Here is a 12,646-nt window from a genome sequence, read left to right on the forward strand (position 1 = left end):
CTTGACTTGAACCTGTGACTGCTCATGCCATATTCCAATATTCTACATACTCATTGTTAGTGCTACAATATTTAGTTGGCTCTTTAAATTGAAATCAACAACATTCTTTTTCCTATATTGTAAGCAAAGCAGAGACTATCAGGTCTGTATCCCAACCATATCGAAACTATTACAGCATTAACGCCATAGTACTGGTTTCCGTAGCCCCTCAGAGGAGACCCCGCGGCGGTAGCTGTTTGATTGACGTAGGGGAAGAAAAAGATCGGATTACAAGATGGCGGTCTGTGGACGATAGTGAAGAGGCCGTCGTAGTTGTTTTCAACGGTGAATTTTACAGTTCGATAGATATCCTGCTTTCTGCGGGTAAAAACAAAACAATCAACCGCGTAATATGTTCATTAATTAGCACATTATTGTAAATCATACTCAGATGTATGTCTGGGACATGCGGGTAGAAACACGTTTGAAGCTCGGGGATAAGAACATAGCTAGACAACTATTTTAAAGATAGGGTGAACTAACGTTAGTGTTGGCTTGCTAACGCGTTAGTTTTTCCTCAAGGTAACTATGTCGGACACTCGGCGGCGTGTGAAAGTATACACGCTGAATGAAGACCGACAGTGGGACGACAGGGGCACAGGACATGTCTCGTCTACCTTTGTCGAACGACTAAAGGGAATATCATTATTAGTTCGGGCCGAATCCGACGGTGAGTTGCTAACTAGCATATCTTATAAGTAGACGATGGCTCGTCACGTTTGTTTTGTTCGTAGTTAGCCAGCTAGCTTGTAGCTAGCACAGGCCTCTCATTCAATAATTCCACATCGCTAGCTAGTTTGCGAACGATCACCTAACTAACCAACTAGTTAGCGAGATCAGTTGGCAATCAGTGGTTATTAGCTCACTAGCTACAAACGTAACTGCTGATGTCGACGTGTATGAGTTATTCTAGCCAACTACTGTAGCTAAATCACTATATTGCTAATACTAACTGTCTAATTAACGTTATGTAGTTTGTTTTACGTGTAACGTTATTTGTAACCGTATGGGTGATTAGACTTGAAGATAACTGATTTGTTTTAATTATCGATGTAACGCTAGCATAACGTTAGCTAGCCAGTACTTGCAATATAAATGTGGTTGAACTGACTTCCTTTGAAACTCTTTCCTTTTCAATACTTAAGGTTATAATTAACGAACTAGTTATCTTGTTAATGAACATTGGTACATTAAAAGTAGTGTATCCAACTAGCTAGATAACGAGCTAGCCAGCCAACTAGCAACCTGGTCAAATAACTGTTGCACCGCTTGCTAGTTTAACGTTGGCTAGGTAACGTTACTAGTAAACTCACTTGGCTAACTCAGTAGTAAATAAAGGGATGGTTGTTGGCCAGCCCAAAACAAATTGTCGGCTAATTTATGGTGTGTTGTCTTTGTTTACATGCACAGCTTGTCAGTAAAAGTGTTCAGGTTTCAGCATTATCGTCAGTTACAACAGCCATCTTGTTGTTGATATTGAAGGCTTATTTGACTAATATTATTTCACACCATGTTAATGAATTAAGTTGTTGATTATATAGTTAGGAACATTTAGACCGAAAATAATTATTTCAGTATGGTAGTGGTTAGCTAACTAAATGTCCTCATGTCTTTTAGGCTCACTTCTTCTGGAGTCTAAAATCAGCCCAAATACTGCATATCAAAAACAACAAGTAAGTATTCTACCTCTATCGAGGCCTGCTGTGTATCTTCAGTGTACATTCAGTGTTGTATTTGCTCTGTGGAAGTTCCATTTATAAAAGTAGCCTATATCTAAATAATTGTGAATGTGTACAGTTGTGGTTAATTTGACAATGCAAATACTTGAAAATATAATTGTCTGAACTTGATCATGAGGACTGTCTTTCCCTGCTCAGGATACTCTGATCGTGTGGTCTGAAGCAGAGAACTATGATCTGGCTCTGAGTTTTCAGGAAAAAGCTGGCTGTGATGAAATCTGGGAAAAGATTTGTCAGGTATTGTACAGTGTTTACTCTATGGTTGTGTAAATCAGTGTAAGTTATGAGTACTACTATGCTATTTATAGTTGTTTTATGGCACCAGAAAGCATACTTTTTAACTGCAGGAACAACATTTATAGAACATGTCACAACTGTTGGTGACATACACACAAGTAAAAACATGCTTTGTCTGGAGAAATTGATTGTACCATATTTGCTTGATATTTGAAGCTCCAGCCCCCAATACTATGAATAACTATGTATGTGCATAGTAGCTCACTGCTGCTTCTTTAGGGGCCAGTAAACATACATTTTCTTTGTATGCCCATATAAGACTACGCCAGTAGTATTTAATCATTTTTAATGATAGAATATCATGTTAAAGAAGTTTGTCCTTTGCAATGGGGGACTAGAGATATTCTCTGTTATTCTTACCTATGGCCTGTGTCTAATTTCCACCCCAGGTGCAGGGAAAAGACCCTGCGCTGGAGATCACCCAGGACCCCATCGATGAGTCTGAGGAGGAGCGCTTCGAGGAGATGCCAGAGACCAGCCACCTGGTGGAGCTGCCTCCATGCGAGCTGGCCCGGCTGGAAGAGATCGCTGACCTTGTCACTTCTGTCCTGTCCTCGCCCATCCGCCGGGAGAAACTGGCCCTAGCCCTTATGAGCGAAGGTTACATGAAGAAGCTACTGCAGCTCTTCCAGGTGTGTGAAGACCTGGACAACCGTGAGGGCCTACATCATCTGTATGAGATTGTGCGTGGCGTGCTTTTTCTCAACAAGGCGGCTCTGTTCGAGGTCATGTTCTCAGACGACTGCATCATGGACGTGGTGGGCTGCCTGGAGTACGACCCGGCGCTGGTGCAGCCCAAAATGCACCGTGAGTTCCTCACCAAGACGGCCAAGTTCAAGGAGGTGATCCCCATCACGGACTCAGAGCTGCGGCAGAAGATCCACCAGACGTACCGTGTGCAGTACATCCAGGACATCATCCTTCCCACTCCTTCTGTCTTCGAAGAGAACTTCCTTTCCACCCTCACATCCTTCATTTTCTTCAACAAGGTGGAGATAGTCAGCATGCTGCAGGTGAGTCACTGCAAACCAACAGTGCCAAACAAGATTTTTCCATTCTTAACTACAAATGTAAGTCTATTTATTTATTTCACATTTTGCAGGATGAAATCTCGAGATGCACATCTCATTTGAGTGTCCAAAAAAAACAAACATACTTAGTAACAAGCATGTGGCAACTGTCTAATAATAAGTGAAACAATATATATATATTTTTTAAGTACACTAACAGCATAGAAACATTGTTGAACAACTACTTCTGCTACAACTAATAAAAATGCTAATACAACTTATTAACCCGTGCAACAACTACTAAGTCAACTAATAAACTACTAATACAACTAATAAACTAAGTACCTATAATATATACATACAGATTTACAAATATCTTCACATGGTGATGTTTCTATTAATTAAAAACACAAACGGTTTGTCCTTAACATTTGAGAAGGGGCTTTAAATTCACTGATTTTAATGCCCTGTTTTCTATTGGTAAATTATTCCAATCAGTTGGGTCTTTGTATCTGAAAGATCTTACAACAACCATGATGTAGTGTGAGCCTTGTCAAGTTAGGTGCTCCTTATATACACAGTACCAGTCAAGTTTGGACAGTCCACTTATTCTACAATGTAGAAAATAGTACAAAAATAAAATAAAAAAACTTGAATAAGTAGAAGACATCAAAACTATGAAATAACACATGGAATTGTGTAGTAACCAAACAAAAGTTTTAAACAAATCAAAACATTTTCTAAAAAAGTAGCCACCCTTTGCCTTGATGACAGCTTTGCACACTCATTTTCTCAACCAGCTTCATGAGGAATGCATTTCCAACCGTCTTAAAAGAGTTCCCACATGCTGACTACTTGTTGACTGCTTTTCCTTCACTCTGCGGTTCAACTCATCCCTAACCATGTCTATTGGATTGAGTTTGGGTGATTGTGGAGGTCAGGTCATCTGAAGCAGCACTCCATCACCCTCCTCGGTCAAATAGCCCTATCACAGCCTGGATGTGTGTTGGCTCATTGTCCTGTTGAAAATAAATTGTAGTCCCACTATGTGGAATCGTGATGGGATGGCGTATCACTTCAGAATCCTGTGGTAGCCGTGCTGGTTAAGTGTGCCTTGAATTCTGAATAAATCAGCATCACTAGCAAAGCACCATCACATCACCACCTCCATGCTTCATGGTGGGAACCACACATGCAGAGATCATCCGTTCACCTATTCTGCATCTCAAAGACACAGCGTTTGGAACCAAAAATCTCAAATTTGGACTCATCAGACCAACAGACATATTTCCACTGGTCTAATGTCCATTGCTCATGTTTCTTGGCCCAAGCAAGTCTCTTCTTCTTATTGGTGTCCTTTACTAGTGGTTTCTTTGCAGCAATTTGACAATGAAGGCCTGATTCAGGCAGTCTCCTCTGAACAGGTGATGTTGAGATGTCTGTTTCTTGAACTCCGTGAAGCATCTATTTGGGCTGCCTTTTCTTGGTTGGTAACTCGAATGAACTTATCCTCTGCAGCAGAGGTAACTCTGGGTCTTCCTTTTCTGTGGCGGTCCTCATGAGAGCCAGTTTCATCATAGTACTTGATGGTTTTTACGACTGCACTTGAAGAAACTTTCGAAGTTCTTAATGTTTTGCGTTGACTGGCCTTCATATCTTAAAGTAATGGACCTGGTCTTTTGCGAAATAGGGCTATCTTCTGTATACCACCCCTACCTTGTCACAGCTGATTGGCTCAAACACCGTAAGAAGGAAATAAATTCCACAAATGTAACTTAACAAGGCACATCTGTTAGTTTAAATGCATTCCAGGTGAATAGCTCATAAAGCTGGTTGAGAGAATGCAAAGGGTGGCACTTTGAATCTACTTTGAAGATTCTATTTTGATTTAGCACTTTTTGGTTAATACATGATTCCATGTGTGATGTCTTCACTATTCTACAATGTAGAAAATAGTAAAAATAAAGAAACCATTGAATGAAATCAACAATGTTGTGACTGAGCGTCTCTTGGTGCTTTTGTTTTCTTGTGAAATTTGCCCCATCTGTAGATCTGGAGATACATGTATTGATTACAATTTATGTGATATTCTGCTGTTGTAAACAACCTGGAATGGATCACCTTTATGAATAGGGATGCACTGATGACATTTTTGTCCAATATTTTCCTTGCCAAAAAAAGTCGATGTCGATATGTATTAAACATTTGCACCCTTTTAAGCATTCTAGTACAGTTAAATAGTTGCAACACACACACAAGTTATTTTGTTGGCATTTACGTATGTCCCCATTTTACCAGTAAAACATAATCAAAACCTATTTGTTTCACTTACTTGCTGTACTGTTTCGTTGTTCATTTGTTCAGTCTCAACCATTTCATCATACATGTCAACTGTGAAGTTTCAGCTCTGTCTATCCGTGGCCTTTCTTCCTCGGTGCGCACTGTCACTGTCCTTTTCAGTCTTGTTACAGACACAGCCGGACATTTCACGCAAACCCTGTTTCTTGTTTGCATCGAAGTAGCGGTCTTTGTACCTAGCATTGAGCATGGTGACGACACAGTAGAGGCTCAGAGAGAATGCCACCGACTCGATTGTTCACAGCCTCTACTAGAGTACTTTTCCAAGTAAACCCGGCGGTCTGTGTTGGCGTTTTTGTTGTGCAGTGGTTTCAATGCCATGACAGGGTATCACATTTGCTGCAGACGCAGTTGCGCTTATTTATCGAGTCAGTTGTTCGAATTGGAGCGAAGAGTGTTCCTGTTTCAAACATGTTCTCAAATGCCATTGAAATGGCAGCAGCGGAATGAGAACCAGCACATTCTTGAGCATGCAATACGGATTTCCTCAGTACGAAATCCTTGTCGACCCACTGCGCTGTCTGACTCAATGCTCATGGGGCTGACGTCTCTGGCCCAAATGTCCGTTGTGAAGCAAATAGTAGTGATGCTCATAACAAGTTGCTTGTGAATGTGAGTTTCAACAATATTGTGTAACTCCCTTAGGGCAAAATCGGAAAAATAGCGCCTACTTGGTAGTGTGTACCGGTGCTCGACCAGTCGGCGAAAGCCAACATCACCCAAGACAGAGAGTGGTTGATTGTCAAGGGCAACGAATTCCATTATCTTGGCTTTAATGGATTTTGCCTCAGTTGTCTCACTGATTTTTTTTTTACTCTTTCAAATGACTGCTCGATCCACACAGCTGACATTGTGGGTTGGTTGGGAATGCTGTGTTGCATGTGTAGTGTTTATCGTGGCGTCATTACGTCATCTACCTACGTTTATAGGTATGCAAGTCAGCTTTGACATTGGTTTTGCACGTTGGCGTTAAACTAAGACATCTGGCTGATGTTGGTGTTTTTAGCTAATATTGACCAATTCCGATATGCTTACCGCTTCTATATTTATTTAAATATCGTGCATCCCTACTTATCAATGTATTTTATTTGACATAAATAGAATATCATATGAAATGTGATAAAATACTCATGCCACTTTGTTTTCTTCAGTATTGTAAATCGTTACTTCTCGATCAAACTGTGTCTTTTTCTCTATTAGTGAACAGGCTTGTAGTTTATGGGTAATCTTCAATTTAAGAGGGGAATCTGTGAAGCCAACATACCAGTAGGCCCTGAATGTCTTGGATCTCACATTGATAAATGATAAGGCTGTGGCACGATTATTTTATTTTATAACTTCCCTTGGCAGGATAATTATACACGTTTAGAAGCTCAAGAAGGACATGGCCATGTCTATTCACCCCTGTAATAAATTTGGGTTCAGGCCTAGTGCTTTTTAACATGACCTCTCACCACAAAACCTCTACAGACCACAGAGATCTGAGATGCAGTTGAGTATGTTAACTTTATATCCCTGCCTTACACTACAGGAGGATGAGAAGTTCCTCACTGAAGTCTTTGCACAGCTAACAGATGAAGCCACAGAGGACGGTAAAAGGAGGGAACTAGTAAGTTTAATGATTAACTCTATTTATTAAAAGCATACAAATACTCAGCTTTTGTCATGAATGTTTCAGTACTGTCCTGTGTTTTCCTTCCTCTTCACAGGTGAACTTCTTCAAAGAATTTTGTGCTTTTTCACAAACCTTGCAACCGCAAAATAGAGATGCTTTCTTCAAGACTCTGGCGAATCTAGGCATTCTTCCTGCTCTTGAAATAGTCATGGTATGAATGGTTACTATGTACATTTTAAATGTCTTATTTTTGCATATTTAACCTGCACATTTGGTTGTGTGTTTGATGTGGCAACATTCAATCACTTGAATGTGAAATCTCATCTCAACATCAAGGGCTGCATCTTGCCAGCACATGTCAAAAAAAGTGGAATGAATTTAAATGTACCAGAGTGTCTCTTAAAGGGATGCTTCAGGATTTGGGTATAAAGCTCTTTATCTACTTCCCCAAAGTCAGATTAATGGTGACTACCATTTGTCTACCTCCGTACAGTTTGAAGGGAGTTGCTAACTAACGTTGCGCTATGATTGGAAGTCAATGGTAACCGCTAGCATGCTAGTAGATTCCATAGACTTTGACTGCTAGCATGCTAGTAGATTCCATAGACTGAGTCATTGCGCTACAGCTAGTTAGCTTTGGCTCGCAAAACTACCTCTAACATCCTTCATACTGGATGCATACAAACATTTTTTTATCTGTGATTTCAACTGACTGGCGATGTAGATAAAGGGATTAATTGCCTAAATCCTAAAGAATCCTTTTAATCCTGAATTTATAAAGGTCTAGAAAGTCAGTTAGTCCAGATTGCACGAAGACTCCTGAGCCCCTACAGAAACACGTGGATGGAGCTGAATGAGCTGTTAGTTTGAGTTCACTGTGTATACCCAGTGTGTGACTAGTGTGTCACTGTCTCCACAGGGGATGGACGACCTGCAAGTGAGGGCTGCAGCCACAGACATATTCTCATACCTGGTGGAGTTCAGCCCCTCCATGGTCCGAGAGTTTGTTATGCAGGAGCCACAGCAGACTGATGATGTACGTATATCATATAGCTATCCCTACGTGATACTAGTGGGCCAATTTTTCAAATTTCTCTGACATGTGTAGGTGCCATATGGAGATGTGATTATGTAAATGAGAAGGCATGATTATTTAACCATTGAACTGTTTCTTATAGTAGGTGTTTACTGTTAACCCAAGCATACCTTTTCTGAGCATTTAGATAAGATGAGTCTGAATTTTCTAGGGTGTTCTAGGTTTCCTGTACTTGACGCTCCTCACCGTTCCCCTTTGTATGTTCATTAGGATGTGCTGCTGATCAATGTGGTGATAAAGCAGATGATCTGTGACTCGGACCCTGAGCTGGGGGGTGCTGTGCAGCTGATGGGGCTCCTACGTACACTGATTGACCCAGAGAACATGCTGACGCCCACCAATGTAAGACCATGTCCAAATACACACGCACTCTGTCACAACACTGGGAGTAATGGTTATTATGCAAGAAAACAGAACAGCTAGCTATACCTCATGATTTGGATGATACTTTCACTTTGAATCCTGTCAGAAAACGGAGAAGACCGAGTTCCTCAGCTTCTTCTACAAGTACTGCATGCAGGTCCTAACAGCCCCTCTATTGGCCAACACTGTAGACGAGAAGAAGTCCAAAGGTGAGGAGGGGGACAATTTTTTTGTATTTTAACTCGCGTGGTTATAGATCTAAATGGATGCATGCATGGTCCGTGCTATCCGGAATCGTTGGGACGTCCCAACCTCATTGAAGTTTACATTTTAAATGGTTATTAAGGCAAGGGTTAGGGTTTAGGTTAGGGACGTCCCAAGGATTCCGGATAGCACTGATAATATATGCATTGTGTGTATGGACTCTGGTCCTTTGTAGAATTTGGTGTGTTTAGGTCCAGCTCTGTGTGGATATGCATATCTTTTTGGTGGGGAGGCCAAGATGTCTTGGTTTGGATCTGTTTGTATGACTGATATTCATTGTTTTTATGTCTCTCAGCTCTGCAAGAGGGGTCCACCAAGATCAACCCAGTGTGTCCTGGTATTTAACCATATTATTACAATCCTAAATCTCATTTGACTAGGAGTGTCTCTCCCTATTGTAAATGCATGCTGCTGTCTTCCAGATAATTTCCAGACAGCTCAACTCCTGGCTTTGATTCTGGAGCTGCTGACATTCTGTGTTGAGCACCACACGTACCACATAAAGACATACATCATGAACAAGGACCTGCTACGACGAATCCTGGTGCTAATGAACTCTAAACACACCTTCCTGGCGCTGTGTGAGTCACCGGGGAAACACTACAGAGGGACATGGTTCTAGAATATGGGGAGCACCAAGCGTTGACATGAAAACATTGTCAGTAGAGTGAATTTGTTTAATGAAGCACATCAAGCTAGAACCCAGACCTTTGGACCCTTGGCTCCTGGGTATAATCAATTGATAAATCCACAACCTAAAATGTACTGCAAGTAATTGCCGGTATGGAGTTTCCTCAGCCTCTTTTCAAAGTGGTGATTATACTGATTTTGTCTAACAGGTGCTCTGCGCTTCATGAGAAGGATAATCGGGCAGAAGGATGAGTACTACAACCGCTATATTATCAAAGGGAACCTGTTTGAGCCAGTCATCAACACTCTGCTGGATAATGGCACTAGATACAACCTCCTAAACTCAGCCATCATCGAACTCTTTGAGTTCATCAAAGTTGTAAGCCCCCATTCACCCTTAACATGTCTGGTTACCATTTTACCACATGCACACACTCTCATGACATCTATCTCTACAGGAGGATGTTAAGTCCCTGATAGCACACATCATAGACAACTACTACAAAGCACTTGAATCCATTGAATACGTCCAGACGTTCAAGGGCCTAAAGGGCAGATATGAGCAGGAGAAGGACCGACAGACCCTGAGACTCAACAGGTCAGTGTTTCGTCATCTCCCACAGACATGGACAGCTGGAATGGCGTTAAAGTGGAACATTTGATTTGTTTGGTTCAGTCAAAGAGGATAACTTGGCATATACTTTAATGGCAGTTGGTTTGTGTTGAGCAAAGTATAGCAATGTTGCGTTGTCAAGTTATTTATATAAAGCCTGTTAAAATTAGTTTACTGTATCCAAGCAGATATCGTAGGGATGCCCGAACGCTGGACGAGGATGAGGAAATGTGGTTCCATGAAGATGAGGATGATGACGAAGGAGAGGCTGTAGAGAAAAGTAGGCCAGAGGAAGAGTTCCCAGAGAGCTACGGAAAGTATATGGAAGCAAAAAAAGGTAAGTGCCGCCACTCTGCTCAGTGTGTTCAAACCCACAACTTGTGGAATGGTGTATGTTCACTATGTATTTCCGTCTCTTTACAGTTAAAGAGAGTGACGACAAAGAGAACTTCCCAACGCAGACCCCAACTGGCAGCTTTAAGTTTACCTTCTCTCATTCTGCAGGGGCTGCCAACGGTGCCAACGGCAAGCCAGCTCCTTCACACGCCGCCTCAGCCAGTCCCAACGGCTCCCCAGCCAAGTCGGACGCGACACCCGGCACCCTGGTAGTCAAGGTGAGCTTTCCCTGTCAACTGCCATTCTAATTGCCAAGGTGAGCCATATCCTCTTTCTACCTGTCAATCTGTAGTAAAAAGCCCCATTTGCCTGCCACCCCAGTAGTAAAAATTATCAAACCCAGGGTTGAGTCACTTGAGTTCTAATGTGACCTGTGTTCTCGTTGACAGACTGCAATGGTCGGCCTTGTAGACTACCCTGACGACGAAGACGAGGAGGAAGAAGACGAAGAGCAGTCGCCACGGAAACGGCCCCGTCTGGGCTCCTAAGCCAGTGAAATCGTCTGGTCTTGGTCAGCTGTGCCACAGTCACAGTCCACTGGACAGAGACCACTCCCACCTTCCTACCCTGCCCCTACGTCCCCATATCTGGCCTGTGGACCAGAGAGGTTGAACAGTGCCATGGTTTCCCTGTTGGTCCAGCAGGGGCGCTGCACTTCACCCAAACCTCAGTCGCTCTACAGAAGGGGGAGCAGGTGCTAATGGGAGAGCCAGTCAGGCTAGCAGGACTAGCCGCTTAGTAATGGAAGCTTGATTGGCTGACCCTACAGAACTGTTCCTTTGGGTTGGGTGGAGGGAACTAGGCAAAAAGAGGGGATAAGTAACACAAAAAAACGAACCTACAGAAAACAAGTTTCTTAGTTCTGAGGAGCAGGACTCAACTGTCAAAGCTGGGGCTGCATTGCAGAGGCTCACACACAACTAGTCAGGAATCCAGTATTCATGAGTTTAAAAGTACTGTACAGTTTCTTTTTTTTTCATATGCCCCTTAAGTGATTTTAAAAAGGGGAGAGCTATACCTGCCAGTGTATTTTTTTTTTTTTTTTTTTTGCTGCACAAATGGTGGGACCACTGTTCACCTTTAATTAAATTCATTGTAGAAAGCAAGAGTTGCAATTCTGATATTAAACTGCAGTAAAGTCATTTTTGCAGCCCACTGAGAATGTCTGAAGTTTGTGTATTCAGTGGCTTTGACTCACTGGCTCCAGATGTCTATTTTCCAGCAGGTATGTATCTTGTTTTAAAAGAACAGAAACCCTTCTCAGTGGTACATGCTACCGGTGATCCAGTTGAGTTTGTTGCTAGCACACTTCCTGTGGGTCAGAACATATTTCAATCCAAAATTGCAGCAGTGGTGGCTAGACCAGCTACTGCCATTTATATAGACCAGGGATGCCCCCTCATCCCCATGTTTGTTGTTGAACAGTGTGGGTCTCAATTTACTGTTGGGTTAGAATAGTAGAATACACTAGGTGCAATTTTGTTGCATCAGTAGTTTCTCTTCTGACAGTCACTCAATTAGCCCATGTTGACAATTGATAAATTAGTCTAGGCCAGCTATCTAAACTTGTGGTCATGGTTGAATTACCTACCGGGTGCCCCATTTAATATATCTGATGATCAACTGCAAACGCATCCACCCTTTTACAAAATGTGTAGTATAGCATGAAACTAAAACTTCAAATTCGCTGTCAATATATGGGGGCTGCTAAATTGTTTTGCTCGCAAGGTGGGTGTAACAATTTAGCTTCGGCGCCCAAAGGGCCAGGGCCTACTCTGACTGCATCTGTGGGTATGGATGTGTGTAAGAAGACCTGCGAGCCGTTGCGGCCCCGCTTGTGTTCAGATTTTGGGTGGTCCCTACCCCCATCTATTGCCTATCCCTGATAGACGTAGTTTGAGATGTCAGGAAGAGGTGGAAAGCATTTGTCGAAGTACGTACAGCATCTGTGAATGCCCAAATGTAACCATTTCAAATGTCTAGAGGTTTGTTTTCTCCATGAAATGTGTACGAAGTGCATTTACTACCACTATCTCCAGTCTAAAATTTTGTATACAGTTGATACGTTTTCAGATTAAATGTGACCCTGGCATTAAAGTTGTGGATCTAGCTTTATTTTACTCTGGATACTAGTTGAATTTAATCTGTAAACTTTCTCATTTGGTTTGAGTGCTGAAAATGTCCAAATGCCTATCCTGTAGGTTTGCCTCTGAGGTACCCATGCTT

General features: G+C 42.0%; 1 protein-coding gene across 4 annotated transcripts; it reads left to right on the forward strand.

Moving 5' to 3' along the window:
* The first annotated feature begins 207 nt into the window (after nt 1-207).
* Nucleotides 208-12,512, forward strand: LOC124041177 (serine/threonine-protein phosphatase 4 regulatory subunit 3). 4 transcript variants are annotated; one of them, XM_046358442.1, is made up of 17 exons: nt 208-324; nt 562-709; nt 1,657-1,712; nt 1,917-2,015; nt 2,465-3,088; nt 6,975-7,052; nt 7,153-7,269; nt 7,978-8,094; nt 8,365-8,496; nt 8,624-8,726; nt 9,077-9,118; nt 9,204-9,362; nt 9,621-9,790; nt 9,870-10,009; nt 10,213-10,361; nt 10,448-10,638; nt 10,810-12,512. In XM_046358442.1, the coding sequence occupies exons 2-17, from the start codon at nt 568-570 to the stop codon at nt 10,906-10,908; spliced, it is 2,418 nt and encodes an 805-aa protein (XP_046214398.1). In that variant the 5' UTR covers nt 208-324; nt 562-567; the 3' UTR covers nt 10,909-12,512. The 4 variants fall into 4 exon arrangements, with proteins under 4 accessions (XP_046214398.1, XP_046214401.1, XP_046214400.1 ...); XM_046358445.1 differs by having other exon boundaries at nt 249-709; nt 10,529-10,638; XM_046358444.1 differs by having other exon boundaries at nt 249-709; nt 10,448-10,676; nt 10,810-10,952.
* The last annotated feature ends 134 nt before the right edge of the window (nt 12,513-12,646 follow it).

Source organism: Oncorhynchus gorbuscha, linkage group LG08 (genome assembly GCF_021184085.1).
Source record: "Oncorhynchus gorbuscha isolate QuinsamMale2020 ecotype Even-year linkage group LG08, OgorEven_v1.0, whole genome shotgun sequence".
Taxonomy (NCBI): domain Eukaryota; kingdom Metazoa; phylum Chordata; class Actinopteri; order Salmoniformes; family Salmonidae; genus Oncorhynchus; species Oncorhynchus gorbuscha.